This window comes from Mirounga angustirostris, unplaced genomic scaffold (genome assembly GCF_029215605.1).
Source record: "Mirounga angustirostris isolate CCGP_5_RB_7025 unplaced genomic scaffold, mMirAng1.0.hap1 SCAF_9, whole genome shotgun sequence".
In the NCBI taxonomy this organism is placed as follows: Eukaryota; Metazoa; Chordata; class Mammalia; order Carnivora; family Phocidae; genus Mirounga; species Mirounga angustirostris.
The window spans coordinates 18,576,178-18,595,422 of record NW_026991717.1 but is presented as its reverse complement, the minus strand read 5'-3'; the positions used below and the strand labels follow the sequence as shown (position 1 = coordinate 18,595,422).

Below are 19,245 nucleotides of genomic sequence, written 5' to 3'. Positions count from 1 at the left end.
GTTGTTTTGTTTTTAAGATTTATTTGAGACAGAGTGTGTGCGTGAGCTGGGGGGAGGGCAGAGGGAAAGGATGAAAGAATCTCAAGCAAGACTCCACACTGAGCATAGCACCCGAAACGGGGCTCGATCCTGTGACCCTGAGACCATGACCTGACTCAAAATCAAGATGGACGCCCAACCAACTGAGCCACCCAGGTGCCCCTGATGAAGTTTTAAGAGTACAAATTAACTGAAGTAAGCAACACTGCTTTTAGTTCAATTTTATAGGTCATTATTAAGCTGTGTGCTGATCTTTGGGAATCCACTGGGAAGAATATTGATGTTCTTTAGCAAAGACTTTGCCTCAAAAGTTCCACAGTCTTTCTGAGATAGACCCAGGGTCTTCAAGAAAACATTATTTAAGTCTTGGTTTTGTCATTGTGTACTTGTAAGATATTGGACCAGTCCTTTGCTTTGTTTGGACTCCTGCTTTCTTACCATTTAAATGAAGTAAGAACTAGATCAGGGTTTTCCAAACCTTCTTATAATACATAAACTCCTTTTAACAATAATTTTGGTCAGTCACTTTTTCATAATAAATAATGATTTTAAGTAAAAATACTTTAAATTGTTACGTTAAAGGAGATATTATAAAGATTATTTATAAAATAATACTTGATCACGTTCACATTATGGTTGAATTCTAAACACTTCCTTTTCTACAAATGATGCTCTCTTAAATTTTTTATAGATCAATTAAGAAGAAGCATTGACATGTCAATATACCATAATCTTTAGAACGCAGTCTAAACCTCCACTTTAATCACCCTTCCCCATTCAAACTAAGTGGAATAGCATTCTTCTTCATAAAATCTCAATATTACTAAAGACCTATCATAATTAAAAGATGAGATCTTTAGTCTATTTTTAAAAGTTACAATCTTCTTTTAAAACGCTGATAATCTGCTGTCAGATTAGTATTCTTGTAACAATTATTTGACTACCTAAACTTTTAAACACCTCTAAAGGCTGCCCAATGCCCATAAGACAAATGTCAAACACCACAGACTGATATTCAAGGCACTCTATCAACTACACCCAATCTGTCTGTTCCTTACCCTTAATTATTCACCTATACAAACTCTTTATTCCAAAGAAATGTGTATGATGTGTAGTAATATTAAGATTTATTTTTACTGTATGATATGTATATCCAGTGTTTCTAGCACCATTTATTGAAAAAACTTTCCTTTTCTCACTGATTTACCTTAGCCCTTTTGTCAAACATCAATTAACCATGAATGTATGGGTCTATTTCTGAGGTCTGTGTCTTGTTCCACTGAGCTACAAGTCTATCCCCACCTAATGCAAATACAAACTTTCTGGATTAAGGTAGCTTTATAGTACGTCTCAGAGGTGGAGTATCTAGCTAGAATAAGCCAATCAGCACTTTCCATCTTCTCCTCACCACCATGATCAGTGTACTGCAGGGAGGAGTGTGGAAGCATGTTATCTAAGCCAGCATAACAGAGTTAATTTTAGAATATTTGGTGAAAACTCTAGGACACAACTAATCTCTGATGCTTTATATTGGTGCTTAACAATATGGTAGCCACTAGCCACATGTGTTTACTTAATTAAAGTTAAAAATACAGTTTCTCAGTTGTACTATTTATATTTCAAGTGCTCAACAGCTACATATGACTCATGGCTACCATACTGGACAGCACAAATAGAGAACATTTCCATCACCACAAAAAGTTCTACTGGATAATGCTGCTACAGATGACGCCATGTGCGGATGTAAGGTCGGGAGCTGCCACTGTCAACATGCAGTAACCAGCATCAGGACAAAGCTGATGCCTGAGAAAAGGCAGAAACCTGGAGCCCAATACAACAGAGCAGCGCCTAATCTCTACCACACTGCTGTGTTTTTTTGTTATGTGATATAACACCTACCCCTATTTTAAAGGCGAGTTTCAGTCAGGTCTTTGTTACCTGGAATTAGAAACAACCTGACTAATATAAAATAGGTTTCAAAATGCTTTCACAGGGTGCCTGGCTGACTTGGTCGGTAAAGAATGCAACTCTTGATCTCCAGCTTGTGAGTTTGAGCCCCATACTGGGTGTAGAGATAACTTAAAAATAAAAAATCTTTTTAAAAAATGTTTATGCATACATTATTTTAATTGATCCTTAAAACCCACAAGATTGAGAACTTTAATCCTGTCTCTTTTCCTATTAAACAGGTACCATAAATATTCAATAAATAACAGATTATTTTAGCAAAGAAATGCTAATTATAAATACTAAACATAGAAATTTATTTTGGATCACAATAAGTAAAGTATCAAATAACAGAATTTGAGAATTAACACCTTTCACAAAATGCCTAAACCCTCACCTAAAACCCTTACTTTCTGCTGTCCTACAGAACATAACTGATAGAATTTTTTTATACCCCAAAGTAACAGAACAATTTTTAAAAACTTAATTCAACTATAACAAATATGATAAATAGCACTAAAAATATTTTAATTATATCATACAATGAAACAATCCTATATGAACACTGGTAGCATGAAAAAGCAAGCTGATTTTTAAAATTCCTGTACAATACTAGTTACTATTTCTAAGCTTTTTTGCAGAATATAAACATTTTTGAGGTTTTCAAGAGACTTTGGAAATAACTCAAGCCTAGAAATTACCACAAAATAACAAAGCAGTCATATGAAAAGAAAATTTCTATAAAAACAAGGCATGAGAGAATAATATTCTCTGTTGAATTATAAAAGGTTATTTCCAATATGAATTCAAACTTTGGTTTATTCTCTAAGACTCAAACTTGTAGCTTATTTACCAAGTTTCAAGAATCACTAACATTTAAAAAACAATCTTAAAAGTAGACCTTCTGATCTTTTACTGCCAATTAAAATAAGAACTTATAGGAAATATTCTTTGAGTAAAGAAATATAATCACACATCAGTGTGCCTACACATGATTTTTCATAGAATATCCTTAGTATACACAAGTATCAAAGCACGTATCAAAAACTGATTTGATTCACAAAATCAACCCACCAAACAAAACCTACAAAATTATAAATTATTTTCCAAAATATAAAAAGTTCATACTACCATTTGGAATGGTTTACAGGTCAAGCACTGATTGTGTACTTTAAATTTAAAAGTAGGGTTATGACTAATCTATGCTAAGAAGATACCTCTCTTTCTTTAGACTCTAGATCCTTAGAGTTTCTCTCAAAACTGAGCTACAAAAATAACTTCAAGCTTATAGTTCTAATAGTAATATAGTATTTATATGCTGAATGATTACAATTTGATGGGAAACATCAAAATCTTGTGATTCTAAGTGTCTTGAATCTATACTGAAATGTATCCAACAAAGGAACTTCTGTAGAAAGATAATAAAACAGCCAACACATCATTTTTTTAGGAAAACAGCAGAAATATGGCCAGTTATTTCCACTGTCTAGCACAATGCCCTGTACATGGTATGATAAATATCAGTACATTAAAAATGTAAAAATAATGCATTATATTCAACATTTTCACCCTTTTCCTCCTCCCTTCCTTTAAACCCCTTTCAAAAAAAAAAAAAAATTACAAGTGTGATTTGAACACAATGTATTGCTTGGGAAGTGCAAGAGAGTCAGTAAAACCTAGACACAGCTCTTTCAATAGCTACCCAAGCCTTCAGGAGAAAGTCAAGGGCCTCAGACACCTCTCTGGGATCTGGTTTACTTCCCAGGTCTTGGCTATTTCCACTCTTCACACTATATTACTACAGCTATACTTGTCTGAAGTTAACTCCATAAAATAATTGTATTATGTCTCATTTCCTAATTTCCACATAAGCTGCCCCTTTGAGCTAGAACACCTTTCTTCTACCCCTTTCCCTCTCCAACCCTGTCCTTTAAAGGACTAAGATGATGGTGTCACCTCTAGAGGAAGTTTTCTCTGACCACTCCCCCAATCCTCTGTACCCCTTTTCTCACTGGCCAAAAATTTGGCTAATGTAGCAAAGAACTTCCAGAGGAAAAAGAACAACTTAACTGACTGTAACTACTAAAACACTCAATCCCTAACACAAAGGGACATAAAAAGGATATATAGGTATTCACTGATGAACACGAGAAATGCATTAGAGAAATGTAAGCTGTATTATAAAGTGATAGATCTCATCCTTTTCCCGCATGAACTCCCATTCATATATCAAAAACATCAATCTCTGATGGGAGAAAAATCTGACCTCAAGAAAATAAAAATCACACGCAGAGATGCACAGTTCCTTAAAAAGCACATACATGAAAACCAATAATTGTATGATAAATAATAATATTTAAATACATAGTAAAAACAAAAAAAGTCAAACTGAAATCGCAAGAGCTACGGTGATTGCTGTGTGAGGTGATGGTGCAGGACAAGTGAGAAGAGGAGGAGGGCCATGAGGATTGCGTGCCTCACCCTGTGTATCACCGTCCTGCTGCGCCAGGCTCTGTTAGGAATAAAAGAGCAGGGCAGGGGGCTGGAGGTGGAGGGAAGCTTTGTCTTGTCTTCAGATGTCTCATTATTTTTCCCCTTTCCCTGCCGCTCCACTGCAGCCCTGTAAAACATTAGGCAAGCCTCTTAAGTACTCCCTGTCTGTTCCATTCCTCATCTGTAACACGGGGAGAAGAAAAAAAAAAAAAACTGGCTCAAAAAGGCTCTCTGAGAACATTATAATACTGTCAGAAAACCGAAGCATAATCATGCCTCCGATTCTATAAGGTCAGTACTAGATGATCTCAGGAGACAAAAGTCATTTATCTTTCTGTTTTGCTCAACTGAGGAACTGTAATCCATCGCCCACACATCCCCACCAGACCCCATAAATACATTCAAAGAAGCACTTATAACCATGTAGTAGTGAATTGAAAGATAACCCATTAGTAGTATGTCCCCTAGTTTGGAATTCACACCAAAATCGGCATGCTATTTTGGATTGCTTCTTAGCAGGTCTTAAAAGTTACACTTTGTGCTTGCTCACTGCTTAAAATTATTTCTGAGAATGTTCTTGGAAATAAAAATATTTAAGAAGCTGGGTGACCACTGCCCAGAGACTGCACATTAACTCAAAGCTTTGAGTCTCACTGCACTTAGGACAAGTTAATTCGAGTTCATACAGTATTACTCAGACCTCCCCCCAGGAGTTTTTGCTTCAGTAGGTCTGATGTAGGGCCCACAAGCTTAGATTTCTAACAAGTTCTCTGGTGACACTGCTGCTGCTGGTCCGGGGTCAGGGTACCACACTCTGAGAGCCACGGATTTTAAAATAATGTACTCCTGCCATGGTCAACTTTCACTGTGAGCTGTTTTTATTTAATAATTGGTAGATGCATCATATATTGATCCCCTGTTTTCCTCTCTTTTAAGATATTGATCATTTCTAAATTCCTTTGTAATCTGAAAGGAGGCAGGAATAATTAAGACTCAAAAAAAGCAGATTTTCTCTTTCTTCAGAATCCAAATTATTGTCATCTTACTTCATTTATCACTGTGTCTCAAATTCCTCATCTGTGAAATGGGGACAATAAGAGGGTTCAATAAGAGAAAATAAATAAAAGCCCCTGGAACAGTACCAGGTTATGTTAGCAACTAGATAAATGTCATCTATTATTCCTACTGAATTATCCCCACTCATTTTCCATTTATTATTGAGGAAAACTCATTCATGTTTGCTACATGTTATACATCACTGACTTATATACAAAATCCTTATCCATTCCTGGTGAAATGTTCTGGAGCTCCAATGGGTTCAATAAACTGGGGAGCAAAGGGAGGTTATAATGTCAAAGAGCCAGGTTCTAATCCTACTTCTGCCACTAAATTGCTACATGACTCTGGGCAAGTCATTTAATGGAGTCTCAATCTCCACTTCTGAAAAAGCTTACCTTGGATATGAAGCTCAAACGAGATAATGCAAGAGGAATTTTTTTTAAGTACTACAGTATTCCTGTCATGAGGAAGATACCTCTATCTGGGAACAGTTTATAAGATATCAACTAAAGAGATAAGTAGCCACGGTCTCTTACATTCTTAAATAACAGCACAATGATATGAATCACCACATAAGCTATTTGCTGAATATTCTCCAATATCACCAAGTCATAACTATTTTTAAAATATTATATGCAGGAACATATAATATTTCAAATATTCCTGCAAAGTGAAAGAAAGAGAAAAGTGGATACAAAAGTAATCTCAGGGATTTTTGAGTAACAGCTGCTAAAATCCTCACTTCTTGGTTTTAGCATAATTTTTATTTTGATGCAGAACCCTTCTATTGGTCCTAGGCTTTTGTTTAGCATAAACACAAAGTATATATACACACACGTGTATGAATAACGGTGACCAACTGGTGAGTTTCATTACTAGTTTCTAATACTCTAAGTTGAATCCAATGTTCTTATAAAATTGCATACTACAGTTCACAAGCTTTAAATCTTAATTTACTGAAAAGATATATGGGGGTTATAACATTGTTTTTGTACATTTCAATTAAATTACCAAACAAAAAGTGAGCCACATATTTTTGTTATCAATGCTTAATAACATGGAAAGATATAATGTATCTCTCTGATGACATTCTTTACAGAATGTCTCCTAATGAAATATAGGAAATAAAGTAGTAAAACTCATCTTTTGTAAGGAATAAACTCCTAAAAAGCCATGTATAAGCATTTTCAAATAAGATGCCATTAACACAGCAGCAATACTCTCCATTATAGAGAAATCCAGTTATGAAGTCTCTTATAAAGTTTATCTTAACGACACTCTCCTAATTTAACTAATGTGTAAGTTTCCATTTTCATTTATTTAGCTTTCTCAATATAGGAGATATATATGTCCCACAGGACACTACAGACTTCAAAATATCCAAATGCAATTTAAAGTATGTGAATGCTGTTGATTTTTTAAAAAGCCATATAGAAGTAATTTTTTATCAACTATAATTGTTAAAATTAAAATTTTAAGAAACTAGTTTTAAAATATAAGTAATGTGAAACAAGGGACAGCAAAGACAGAACACCATTCTGTAGATGGGTTTCTAATACTCGAGGTTAAAATCAAAAGATAGATAAAATGTGAGCTTATCATCATAATATCAACTACTTTTAATATACTATTTCACTGTGTTCCCAGAAACCATACTAGATCTAATTCCATAGGCCTAATACATGCACATCCTTGCAGGTGTGGCTTTTCAGTAATATGGGGGAAAGTAAAATGCTACTGATCTTAAAGACTAACTTACATGCAATAGGAAATAGGTGAATTCAGGTTAGAGGCCTTATGAAGGTTGTGCTCAAAGTTTTCAGTTAGTCTCACTGTGGACCATATTACATTAGGAAACACTCTAACATGGGTCACTTATAGTTGTTTATGGTTCCATTTACTGCTGATGAACTCAGTCCCAGGAGATGGCTTTTTCAGCCATCTAGAAAGTTATGTCAACTTATTAGAAGTTTACAGATATAAAATCTTCAGCTGATACAAGTGTATCTCACTGGTTTACAAAACTATGAGTAGAAAGAAGAGTCTTGAGGCCTGAATTAGAAAATTGCTAAATAACATCACTTTGCAGAGTCCATGGTACACAGGAGCCCCTCGAATATTTCTGTTAAATAAACAAATGGACAAAAGTATGCTTCCAATTACTACAACTATTTGAGAGGAAACTATATGAAAAACTGTATGAAAAAAATACTTACAATGGTATTCTCATTCTTTAAATGAGATACTTGTAAAGCACTTGGAAGTGCCTGGCCCATAGGAAGCTCTGTATGTATTTGTCATTACTCTTGTCCTAGAATCTTAGTTTGGTTCACAACAATCTTTGCAGCTGCAACGTATAAGCCATGACCACCACTGATAAAAGGAACTCAGATAGTGCACACCACTAGTGAGGCTGCAGTTGCATTACTTTCATATGTGGAAGAAAGAATATCTAGGATAACCACTATTGTTTTATAATGAAGATTAATTCAGGAAGCTTAACATTCAAGGTAAATTCAGCCTTATAATTTATCCTACCAACAAACTGATCCCTTATAAGCCAATGTGTCTTCTATAAATTGTATTTATATAATTCAGAACTCCATAAAGAACTACTGATAATATTCATGTTCACTTGTATCTAAGAAATTCAATTAAAAAGAAAACATCAAAATCCCAATTGATAATTGACCTGCAAAAGTTTTCCTTCACACTGAAGTAAACTGTAATACAGGAGACTGCTAAAACATGTTTGGGATTTACTCTCTTACACTTTGATTGCTGACCACAACAGAGATGAAGACTGAGGTAGTTTGGAAATTCTGTGAGGATTAAATCAGACTATATTCTTCATATTCTCTAAGGAAGTAAGCTTTAGGCTGTGCGAAGACCCTCAACTTCCAGGGGCCAAGAACAACAACTGCTGCAATGAAAGAGCAGAGTAGTTAGGGTTAAGGAGGTGGCTGCCTTCTACAACGAAACTAGCTTGAATATCTATTTGTTGGCATTATTAAAAGTCAACTCTATTTCTTTGACTTAGGCAGTGGAGCGTTTGATAAGATACAGAGATTTTTAAAATAAGATGTCATTTTAAATTAAACACACCAGGGATCCTCTCCATTACAAGGGAATCCAGTTATGAAGGCTCTGATAAAGATTACCCAAATAATGATCCCATAATTTATAAAATCACGATTCAAAATGTATTATGGTATAATCGGGAAAGAGTCTAATTTGTATTGCACATAAGCGATAAGATATACCACAAATGCTAAATAATATAAAGTAACTTAAAACTGATATAATCATAACTGCATTAAGGGGTTTGGCTAAGATGTAACCATGTTGTTTAACTGAAGTGATCAACAAAAGCAAAATCAAAAGCTTCGTACACATTTCAGGGGATGTTCATAGTAATGAACCATTTAAATAAAACTGTGGGGAACAAGCAACAGAGATGAGTTGTAGCTGTAATTATAAGATGCTTTTACTTCTCACTGCAAACAACTGATTAACTGCTAAGAAGTAACAGAAGTGTTTTTTTAATTATATGTAGATTTTTTTTTTTTTGCAGTAACAAACTAAATCAATTACTGTCCAAAAAGGAATGGTTGCAGTAGAGTAGTAGGTATAGGGGAAATTTTAAATGCATTTAATCAGTAGAGGCAGGTAAATTAGATTCCTACACAATAAAATAGTTAAAGAAGCTTTATCTTAATTTTAATTACTCAAATAAAATCTACACTAGGATTTCATTTCTTCCTTTGTAGTTAGTTCTGCATCGTTTCACACAGTTTTAGTATTTTCAACAAGGAAATCCCTAGTTTACTGAAACAGTTCTCTAATTCAAAAACCAAGCCAAAGTATATAACTTCTGAAGTAGTGGGGGAAAAGTTCCCTCTTTTGAATAAAAATGAAACAAAATCTCTAAATGTAAACAAAAAGACAAAAGTATTAAACTAATTTAAAATGCCTTTAGAAATATGAATGGAAAATTATCTTTTATAAAAATATTTTACAGAAGAGAATTAAAGGGGAAAGCATACAGATTCTCCTTTTTGAAGGTTTTGTTTTAAAACACTATTTCTGAGTAAGACAGAAATAATTCCAAAAAATTCTTTTTATTTTCACTTTAACTAGGTTGGCAGAATTATTAGAAATACTGAAGGACAGCAGATAAGGAAAAAAAAAAAAAGTGGAGAATCTCTTCCCCCCCCCAACAAGTAAAGTACTAGTCACAAAACAGAAATATTATTTATGTCATTTTCTTCCATTTCATTAGTGTTTAAAATTGTGGGTAGTCACTGACACAATGAAATGATTAAGACATATTAAAACTGTAACTTCATACTATCCCAAGTGATACAGTTTCTTATAATATTAACTTTAAAACTCATACAAAATAATCATAGGTAAAATGTATTATACTGCTGTACATAGTACAGGATATGTTTATAGCATAAGTGGGTCACTACATAGCAATAATCAGATCCTTCTAACAAATGAGTCAGAGAAAAAAATATATATGTATGTATTATTATAGCAATAATTAGATCATCCCAAGAACTGATTTGGAGAAAAAAAATAAATTTTACGTATGTATATAAAAAATATATCTTTGTGTATTTTTTATGCATATAAAACTGATTTATAATTTGGATTGAAGCAATCTGACAGTTTTAAAAGTTATTAAATGGAAACCTTAATTATATCTTCAATTTAGGCATTACTAGAATATATGTGTTACCTCAACAATATCCGAGTTGGTTCTGCTTTCATGAGGTTCATTATACTCTGTATACTTGAGAAGAACTTTGTCCATGTCAGTGCTGGCATACTGAAACAGTTTGTTAGAGCTGTTGAAAATGATGAGTGCTATTTCACAGTCACAGAGCACACTAAGTTCATAGGCTTTCTTCATTAGTCCAAACTTTCTCTTTGTAAAAGTAACCTAGACAATCAAAGGAAAAAAAGGTGTATTTTTAGTAAAAGCATTAGTAGTACTTGAATATAGGCTATCTAAAGATACTGAGTCAGATTCCAAAGTTGAAAAAGGTTCCTAGCCTCATGTTCCACACGAGCCTCTTTACTCCCCCCATCTGCCACAAGACTATAGGCCTACATTTAACTTATAACTCCTGATAAAGCACTCTCCTGAGGAAGTTTTCCTTTATCCCTGGCTGCCAATCTGCTGCAGAAGGCAAAGAACCACAGTTGACCACTGGCCCCTTATCATCCAGTTTAAAATTCACAGTCTAGGGTCAACAAATTCCCCAATGTCCTCAAATTCTTCTTTGACTATTTCTTCATTTCCAACTGAAACCTGTCACCTGAAGTCCTCTCAAATAGAGACCAGTTTTTGTCGGTTTGTTTTAAATATTACATCCACTATGGTCAAGAGCCTGAAAGATAAGTAAGTCCTTTTTGCTTTCTATTCTATCTTACAAGTTAATTTTTCTTCCCCTTCAAAAGCCCCAGGTATTTTGAAGGTCACACCATGAAATTTATACCACCCAATAATTCTCCTTGTGATGGGCACCAAGTGACCCCATCATGTACTGATAACTCTCACCTGGTACTTCTCTTTCTATCCCTACTCTTATCTCTGGTGACTTCAGTATCTGAGTAAAAAAAAAAAAAAATCATTGCAAAAACCTCCCCCAACCTCCAAATGATCCACTTCCACCACATGTCAAGCACCCACTCCTACTGTCACACCTTTAACTCTGCCATCACCAATAATCACATCACCTCCAAAATCTCAATTTCATGTATTCCATTTTGCCTACTATCTAGCTCTATTTCGTATTATCTCTCCAGAAATTTTTTAACCTTTATCCAGTCCTCCAATCCATTTACCTCACCACTTTGTTACTGTCTCTTCTCATGTCCTTTCTTCCCTCACTGAAGTGCATATGCCCCTTCAAATGACTATGCTTGTATCCTTTGGATAACCAAGTGATATTTTTGAAACATAAATCAAATTGTTTAAGAAGTTTAGAGCTTTTTACTGCACTGAAAGTAATATCCAAACTCATTAAGTAAACAAAATAAATTCTCTGGCCTCAAACTCCCTGTCTGAAGTTATTTCCCATCACTCTCCTTTACATCCATGAAGGCTCACTGATGTGTTTGTGTGTGTACTTATGTGCATGTGTGTGTCTTCCTTAACCACCAGCTCCTTTCTTCTTTAGGAACTTTGCTATTTTCCCTCCTTGTGGAACACTCTTCACACTATATGTGCCTACTGGTTCCTTTCCTCACCTTGTGAAAATAGATCTCTTATCATTATTTAATCTTTTAAAATATCCTCACAATATAAATACACAAACAGATAATTTTATATAAATGCATATATATGTAAATAGTATTTTATGGTTGCCTCCCTACTTTCCCCTGCACCAACATAAACCTCTTTACCAGTGTTTTCGACTCAGTATTTTTCATTCCCACACTTTTGCACAATATCATATAACCATATTCACATATACATGTATACATACATAAGGGATTTGGCAGCATTGGACAAAACAGGGACTCTATCAACAATACTCTTTATTTTACTCATTCACCCACACCTTGTGGATATGCCTCTAAGTCAAATGGTATACACTAAGGTATTTTTCATATAAATGTTACAACTGCTTTGCTAGTATGACAGATGTAAAATAAAAATCTCATTTAATATATACTTCCTAACTAGTAGTGATTAGATATCTTTTTTTTATATTTGTTGTCATTTGGGATTTGCTTTCTCTATACTTCCCATCTTTTGACCATTTTCATACTCTGTGATTTTTCTACTTATGTAAGTAAAAGCTCCTTAGACAGATATATTAACTATGTTTTACAAATACTTTCTCAAATTTCCCACTTACATGTTAACTTTGTTCACATATTTGTCATTAAAAAGTTTTAAACTTCTATTACTGATTTCAATACTGTTTCTCAGAATCCTGGCATGGTATCACACCATTTTAAGAATATAATGAATATAAGAATGCCATTATTAAAACTATTTAATAGTAGTTTTATTATTACTATTGATAAATGAAATTTTTGAAATCATTTATGTCTTGAGATGCACTTAGATGTACTTTCTGCACTTAAAATTCTGAATTTAGCAAAGGTTTAGTCAGAAATGTTTTTCCATCACTTCTAGTACTAAGAAGAGGAAGAAAATGACAATCACCAAAGCATTTCTTCCAAGAATAATTCTTACTCTACTCAAAGGCTTTCAAATTAAGTGAGCTATGAACAAGACAGTATTAAAATTGAGACAAGTAATGCTGCTTCAGTATATCCATTAAGCATGACTGGAGAAAATTCTTTAAAACAAAAAATAGGGGTGCCTGGATGTCTCAGTCAGTTAAGCATCAGCCTTTCGCTTAGGTCATGATCCCAGGGTCATGGGATTGAGCCCTACATCAGGCTCCCTGCTCAGCCAGGAGTCTGCTTCTCCCATTCCCCCTCCCCCTGCTCATGCTCTCTCAGATAAATAAAATCTTAAAAAAAAAAAAAAAAAAAAAAAGATAGTTCACTATCAGTAAAAAGAGTATGCCAGTCCCTGCTGTCCTTTCCAAAAATACTATTCAAAAATATTTCTTCTAAGTTATCAGTAAGAAGGCGTTCAAGATGAAGGAAGGAGTTAGTGGAGGAAGAGACTCAATTTATAACAATATCCTCTCTATTCCTCCAATTTACCATAGGTCTAAAAGAGCTGCTTCAGTAGTTGGAAAAATGTGTACAAGAACACACTTCTATTTCAATGATGACACCAAAGACATTACACTGAAAACTAGAATATTAATATTTCACTTTCAACTTTCATAAATGAAATCTTTCTCATTTTATCTATAGCACTTAGTCTATTTTTAAACACTCTGGTTTACTGCTAGCAACTTATAGGAGATTAATAATATAAAATTAACTTTATATTCTTATAAACTGTTTTGTCATCCCCTTATTTTGCAATAACTTCAAATTTACAGAAAATTTTCAAAAAACACAACATTTTTGATATATCTTCAACCAAACTCCCCACCTATTAACATTTTACCAGGTTTGCCTTGCCTAAATAAAACACACACACAATTTTTTTTTCTGAATCCTTTGGACTAAGGAAGAGGTTGCAATGTCCTTTTGCCCCTAAATATTTTCTTAAAAACAAGGACAAACAAAATTATCAAAATCAGAAAACAAGGATATAGCACTATTATCTAATCTACAAACATTATTCAAATTTCTCAATTATCCCACTAATTTCCTTTTTTTCCCCTAGTACAGGATCCAATCCAGAATCAGATGTTGCTTTCTGAAAACTGCATCCTCTTTTTTTTAAATTTTATTTTATTATGTTATGTTAATCACCATACATTACATCATTAGTTTTTGATGTAGTGTTCCATGATTCATTGCGTATGGCGAGGGAAGCAAGGGCAAAAATGAACTATTGGGACTTCATCAAGATAAAAAGCTTTTGCACAGCAAAGGAAACAGTCAACAAAACCAAAAGACAACCGACAGAATGGGAGAAGATATTTGCAAATGACATGTCAGATAAAGGGCTAGTATCCAAAAGCTATAAAGAACTTATCAAACTCAACACCCAAAGAACAAATAATGCAATCAAGAAATGGGCAGAAGACATGAACAGACATTTTTCCAAAGAAGACATCCAAATGGCAACAGACACATGAAAAAGTGCTCAACATCGCTCGGCATCAGGGAAATCCAAATCAAAACCTCAATGAGATACCACCTCACACCAGTCAGAATGGCTAAAATTAACAAGTCAGGAAACGACAGATGTTGGTGAGGATGTGGAGAAAGGGGAACCCTTCTACACTGTTGGTGGGAATGCAAGCTGGTGCAGCCACTCTGGAAAACAGTATGGAGGTTCCTCAAAAAGTGGAAAATAGAGCTACCATATGATCCAGCAATTGCACTACTGGGTATTTACCCCAAAGATACAACTGTAGTGATCCGAAGGGGCACGTGCACCCCAATGTTTATAGCAGCAATGTCCACAATAGGCAAACTATGGAAAGAGCCAAGATGTCCATCAACAGATAAATGGATAAAGATGTAGTGTATATACACAATGGAATATTATGCAGCCATCAAAAAACCCCGAAATCTTGCCATTTGCAATGACGTGGATGGAACTAGAGCGTATTATGCTAAGTGAAATAAGTCAATCAGAGAAAGACATATATCATATGATCTCACCGATATGAGGAATTCTTAATCTCAGGAAACAAAGTGAGGGTTGCTGGAGTGGTGAAGAGAAATTAAGGAGTCGATCCCATTTACAATTGCACCCAAAACTATAAGATACCTAGGAATAAATCTAACCAAAGAGGCAAAGGATCCGTACTCAGAAAACTATGAAATACTCATGAAACAAACTGAGGAAGACACAAAGAAATGGAAAAATGTTCCACACTCATGGATTGGAAGAACAAATATTGTGAAGATGTCAATGCTACCTAGAGCAATCTACACATTCAATGCAATACCTATCAAAATACCATCCACTTTTTCCAAAGAAATGGAACAAATAATCCTAAAATTTGTATGGAACCAGAAAAGACCCCGAATAGCCAGAGGATTGTTGAAAAAGAAAAGCAAAGCTGGCAGTATCACAATTCCGGACTTCAAGCTCTATTACAAAGCTGTCATTATCAAGACAGTATGGTACTGGCACAAAAACAGACACACAGATCAATGGAACAGAATAGAGAGCCCAGAAATCGACCCTCAACTCTATGGTCAAGTAATCTTTGACAAAGCAGGAAAGAATGTCCAATGGAAAAAAAGACAGTCTCTTCAACAAATGGTGTTGGGAAAACTGGACAGCCACATGCAGAAGAATGAAACTGGACCATTTCCTTACACCACACACAAAAATAGACTCCAAGTGGTTGAAAGACCTCAATGTGAGACAGGATTCCATCAAAATCCTAGAAGAGAACACAGGCAGCAACCTCTTCGACCTCAGCCGCAGCAACTTCTTCCTAGAAACATCGCCAAAGGCATCCTCTTTAATCTGAACCATTTCCTCAGTTTTTGTCTTTCAGGACCTTGGTACTTGTGCAGAATACAGGCCATTTATATTATCATATGTCTCTCAATTTGACTTTGTCTAATGTTTCTTTCTGATTAGGTTCTGACTACATTTTTGGCAGGAACAACTTAGAAGTGATGTTCTGTCCACAATATATCACCTGAAAATCCACATGACATCTATTTGTCCTGAAACTGATATTGTTAACTTGGTTAAGGTAGTGTCTGTCAAAATTTTTTCCCCTGCAAAGTTACTATTTTCCCTCTTGTAATTAATAAGTATCCTGTGAAAATTTCTATGTAAATATCCTATTTATCAAACTTTAACAAACTGATTGTAACATCCATTCTTGATTCTTGCCTAAAAAATTACTATGGTGGTTGTCAAATGGGGGTTTTCTAATTTTGTAATACATAATACCTACATTTACTACTATTTGCATTTTATTTTATTTTTTTTTAAAGATTTTATTTATTTATTTGAGGGAGAGAGAATGAGAGAGAGCACATGAGAGCGGGGAGGGTCAGAGGGAGAAGCAGACTCCCTGCTGAGCAGGGAGCCCGATGCGGGACTCGATCCAGGGACTCCAGGATCATGACCTGAGCCGAAGGCAGTCACTTAACCAACTGAGCCACCCAGGCGCCCCTACTATTTGCATTTTATTATAAGACAGTTTGCTTTTCCTCCATGTATGCTTTTACTCATTCATGTCAGTATTAACTCATAGGTTATCTTATTCTATCATTATAATCAATGTCTTTATTTCTTTTGATGTTTAAATTGTCTTTGATTTTACCAATGAGAGACCCACTATGCTGGCTCCTGTGTGCATCTGACATGTTCCCAATATTGTCTGAACTTCAGGCACAGTGAGATGTTCCAGGGAACTGCAATTATATGTAAGCTGGACCTTTCTAACCTACCTCCCTTTTCAAACACCTTCTCTATAACTCCCTGAACAAACATCTCATTTCCACTTAGTTGTTTTCCTGCTTTCCTTCAGTAATCTTAAGGTTTCACTTGAATCTAGTCTTCTGTCATCACTGTGTAATTTAGTCTTTGTTTTGATATGTTATCTTTTTTTTTCTTTCTGGAGTTTAATCACTTTGTTTCATCGTTATACCTTTGAAAAAATCCAATTTTATTCTTAGTATTTCCAAATTCTGCATGATGATTTTTTTTAATCCGTCACATTTCTAAACACTTATTTATGGAGAACTGTTTCAGCTTGGAATTATCATTTATCAGATTTTTTTCTATTTTTTCATTGTTTGGGGGCAACAAGTTCATCACCTGAACAGCTATAAATTATCAGTTTGTTTTCTTCTTTATAGTAGTTTGCATAGGTGAAGATTACTGGCCTCACTGAATTGCAATAGAAAAAACTGACAGTGGGAGGGTGGAGTTCAGTATGGTCTCTTTAATGGAAGTCTTTTTTTAAGGTATCAGCAGTAGGGAGAGGAGTTTTGTATCATTCAATATATTTTTTTATATTTTTTTTTATCTTGAAGGATTTCTGTATCTCTTCCCTTCTTTTCCATTCAATAAGCACTTTCCAAAGATTACCTCTGCCTTCCTTTATATCCTCCTTTCCTCCAAACAGTTACCTTCCCAAGACTACAGAGTCTGTTTGATCTACAAGTAGTATTTTTCAGAATTTTTGTACTTATTAGGGTAGACTTCCCTTTTTTGTAATGATTTCAAATCAACTTTAAACAGTCACAAAGTCTTTTCTTTTTCTCCCTTCCACATAGTTTTTCTTGAAGTATGCTTGCTCATGTCAAAGACTTGCAGAAGTTTAAGAAAATAGCACACTGTAACTTGGTAATATTTTCCTAAAGTTAAAATGAATTTGGACATTGTTTCCTTTCTAGTTGTGCCAAGGCTGTAGGTTTCGTATAATTTTATTCGTTCTTCATGCTTTTCTGTATTGATTTTTTTGGAACTTATGTTGAGAGAATCAGGATTTATGCAGCTCCCATTACCTTGATTACTAAGAATTCCTGCCATAAATCTGAATCTTTGTTTTAAATACATGTTATGTCATTTCTGGAGATTTTCTCTGATCCTTTCTTGTCTTTGTCCCTTTTAGTCTCTCTTTTGCCTTAGAATCCCCTTTAATATTTCCTGCAGGGCTGGTTTAGTGGTCATGAACTCCTTTTGTTTTCATCTGGGAAACTCTTCCCACCTAAAGTTAAAATGATATCCTGAATGATAGTCTTGCTGGATAGAGTATTCTTGGCTGTAGATTCTTCCCATTCAGCACTTTGAATATATCATGAAACGGCTTTATAAATTACATGAAACACATTAGATATTTAATTTTATTTTAACTATTGTCAAATTTAAATAATCCTTAAAGTATAACTATTTCAGTTTTAGGAAAAATAATTTAGGCAAATTTTAAATTGTCATTTTACCCCCGTTCTACAATCACTATGGAAAAAAAAAATAGGACTAAAAGCCTAACCTAAAAAGACTCATTACTTCTATAAATTGAGACAAATTTGTTTTACCCTAAATAGTTTTTTGGATTTTGTTATCAAATCTGGGACTCATATAATTCTCTGAATTTAACAAGGTTGGATTGTACCATCTCTAAAAGACCATCTATACTTAAGATCCCAAGTGCCTGCAAAGATTTTTGTATGATATATATTTGGGCACATCTTTGTTGTTGAATTTTTTTGAATTCAACAATTCTAAACATCACTCAAAGTTCATCAACATAAGTATACTCTTAATCCCCTTTATCTATTTCACATATCCTCCCACCCACCTCCACCTCCCTTCTGGCAACCATCAGTTTGTTCTCTGTATTTAAGTCTTTTTTTGTCCGCCTCTTTTTTCATTTGTTTTGTTTCTTAAATTCCACATGAGTGAAATCGTATGGTATTTCTGTTTCTCTGTCTTCCTTATTTCACTTAGCATTTTACCCTCTACGTCCATCCATGTTGTTGTAAAATGGAATGATCACATTCTTTTTTTGGCTGAGTAATATCCCATTGCATATATATACAGTATCTTCTTTATCCACTCATCAGTCAATGGACACTTGGGTTGTTCCCTTATCTTGGTTATTATAAATAATGCTGTAATAAACATAGGGATATATAAACTTTTGTGAATTAGTGATTTTGTTTTCCTTGGGTAAATACCCAGTAGTGTGATTCCTGGATCATAAGGTAGCTCATTTTTAATTTTTTGAGAAGCCTCCACACTGTTTTCCATAGTGGCTGCACCAATCTGCATTCCCACCAACAGTGCACAAGGTTCCTTTTTCTCCACATCCTAACACTTTTTATTTCTTGTCTTTTTTATTCTAACCATTCTGACAGGTTATTAAGGTGGTGATCTCTCATTCTCGTTTTGATTTGCATTATCCTGATGATTAGTGATGTTGTTCATGTGTCCATTGGCCATCTGTAGGTCTTCTTTGGAAAAATGTCTATTCAGGTCCTCTGCCTCATTTTTAATCAGATTGCTTGTTTTTTTAGTACTGATTTGTGTAAGTTCTTTACATATTTTGGATATGAACCCTCTGTTGGATATATCATTTGCAAATATCTTCTCCCATTCAGTGGGTTGCCTTGTTGTTTTGTTGATGGGGGTTTCCTTTGCTATGCAAAAGCTTTTTA

The 19,245-nt window shown here is 34.5% G+C and overlaps 1 protein-coding gene across 25 annotated transcripts in view; it reads right to left on the bottom strand.

The window, feature by feature from the left end:
• The window catches only part of MEF2A (myocyte enhancer factor 2A), a 175,793-nt gene that overhangs the window by 56,021 nt on the left and 100,527 nt on the right, over positions 1-19,245 (bottom strand). For all 25 annotated transcript variants that reach the window (XR_010404894.1, XM_064569981.1, XM_045899506.3 and 22 more), the window contains one exon: positions 10,286-10,489. Coding sequence is in view for 24 of the 25 variants with exons in the window: in XM_064569981.1 (XP_064426051.1) it covers positions 10,286-10,489 (204 nt within the window). In the remaining variant the exon portion in view is untranslated. The remainder of the gene's footprint in view (positions 1-10,285; positions 10,490-19,245) is intronic.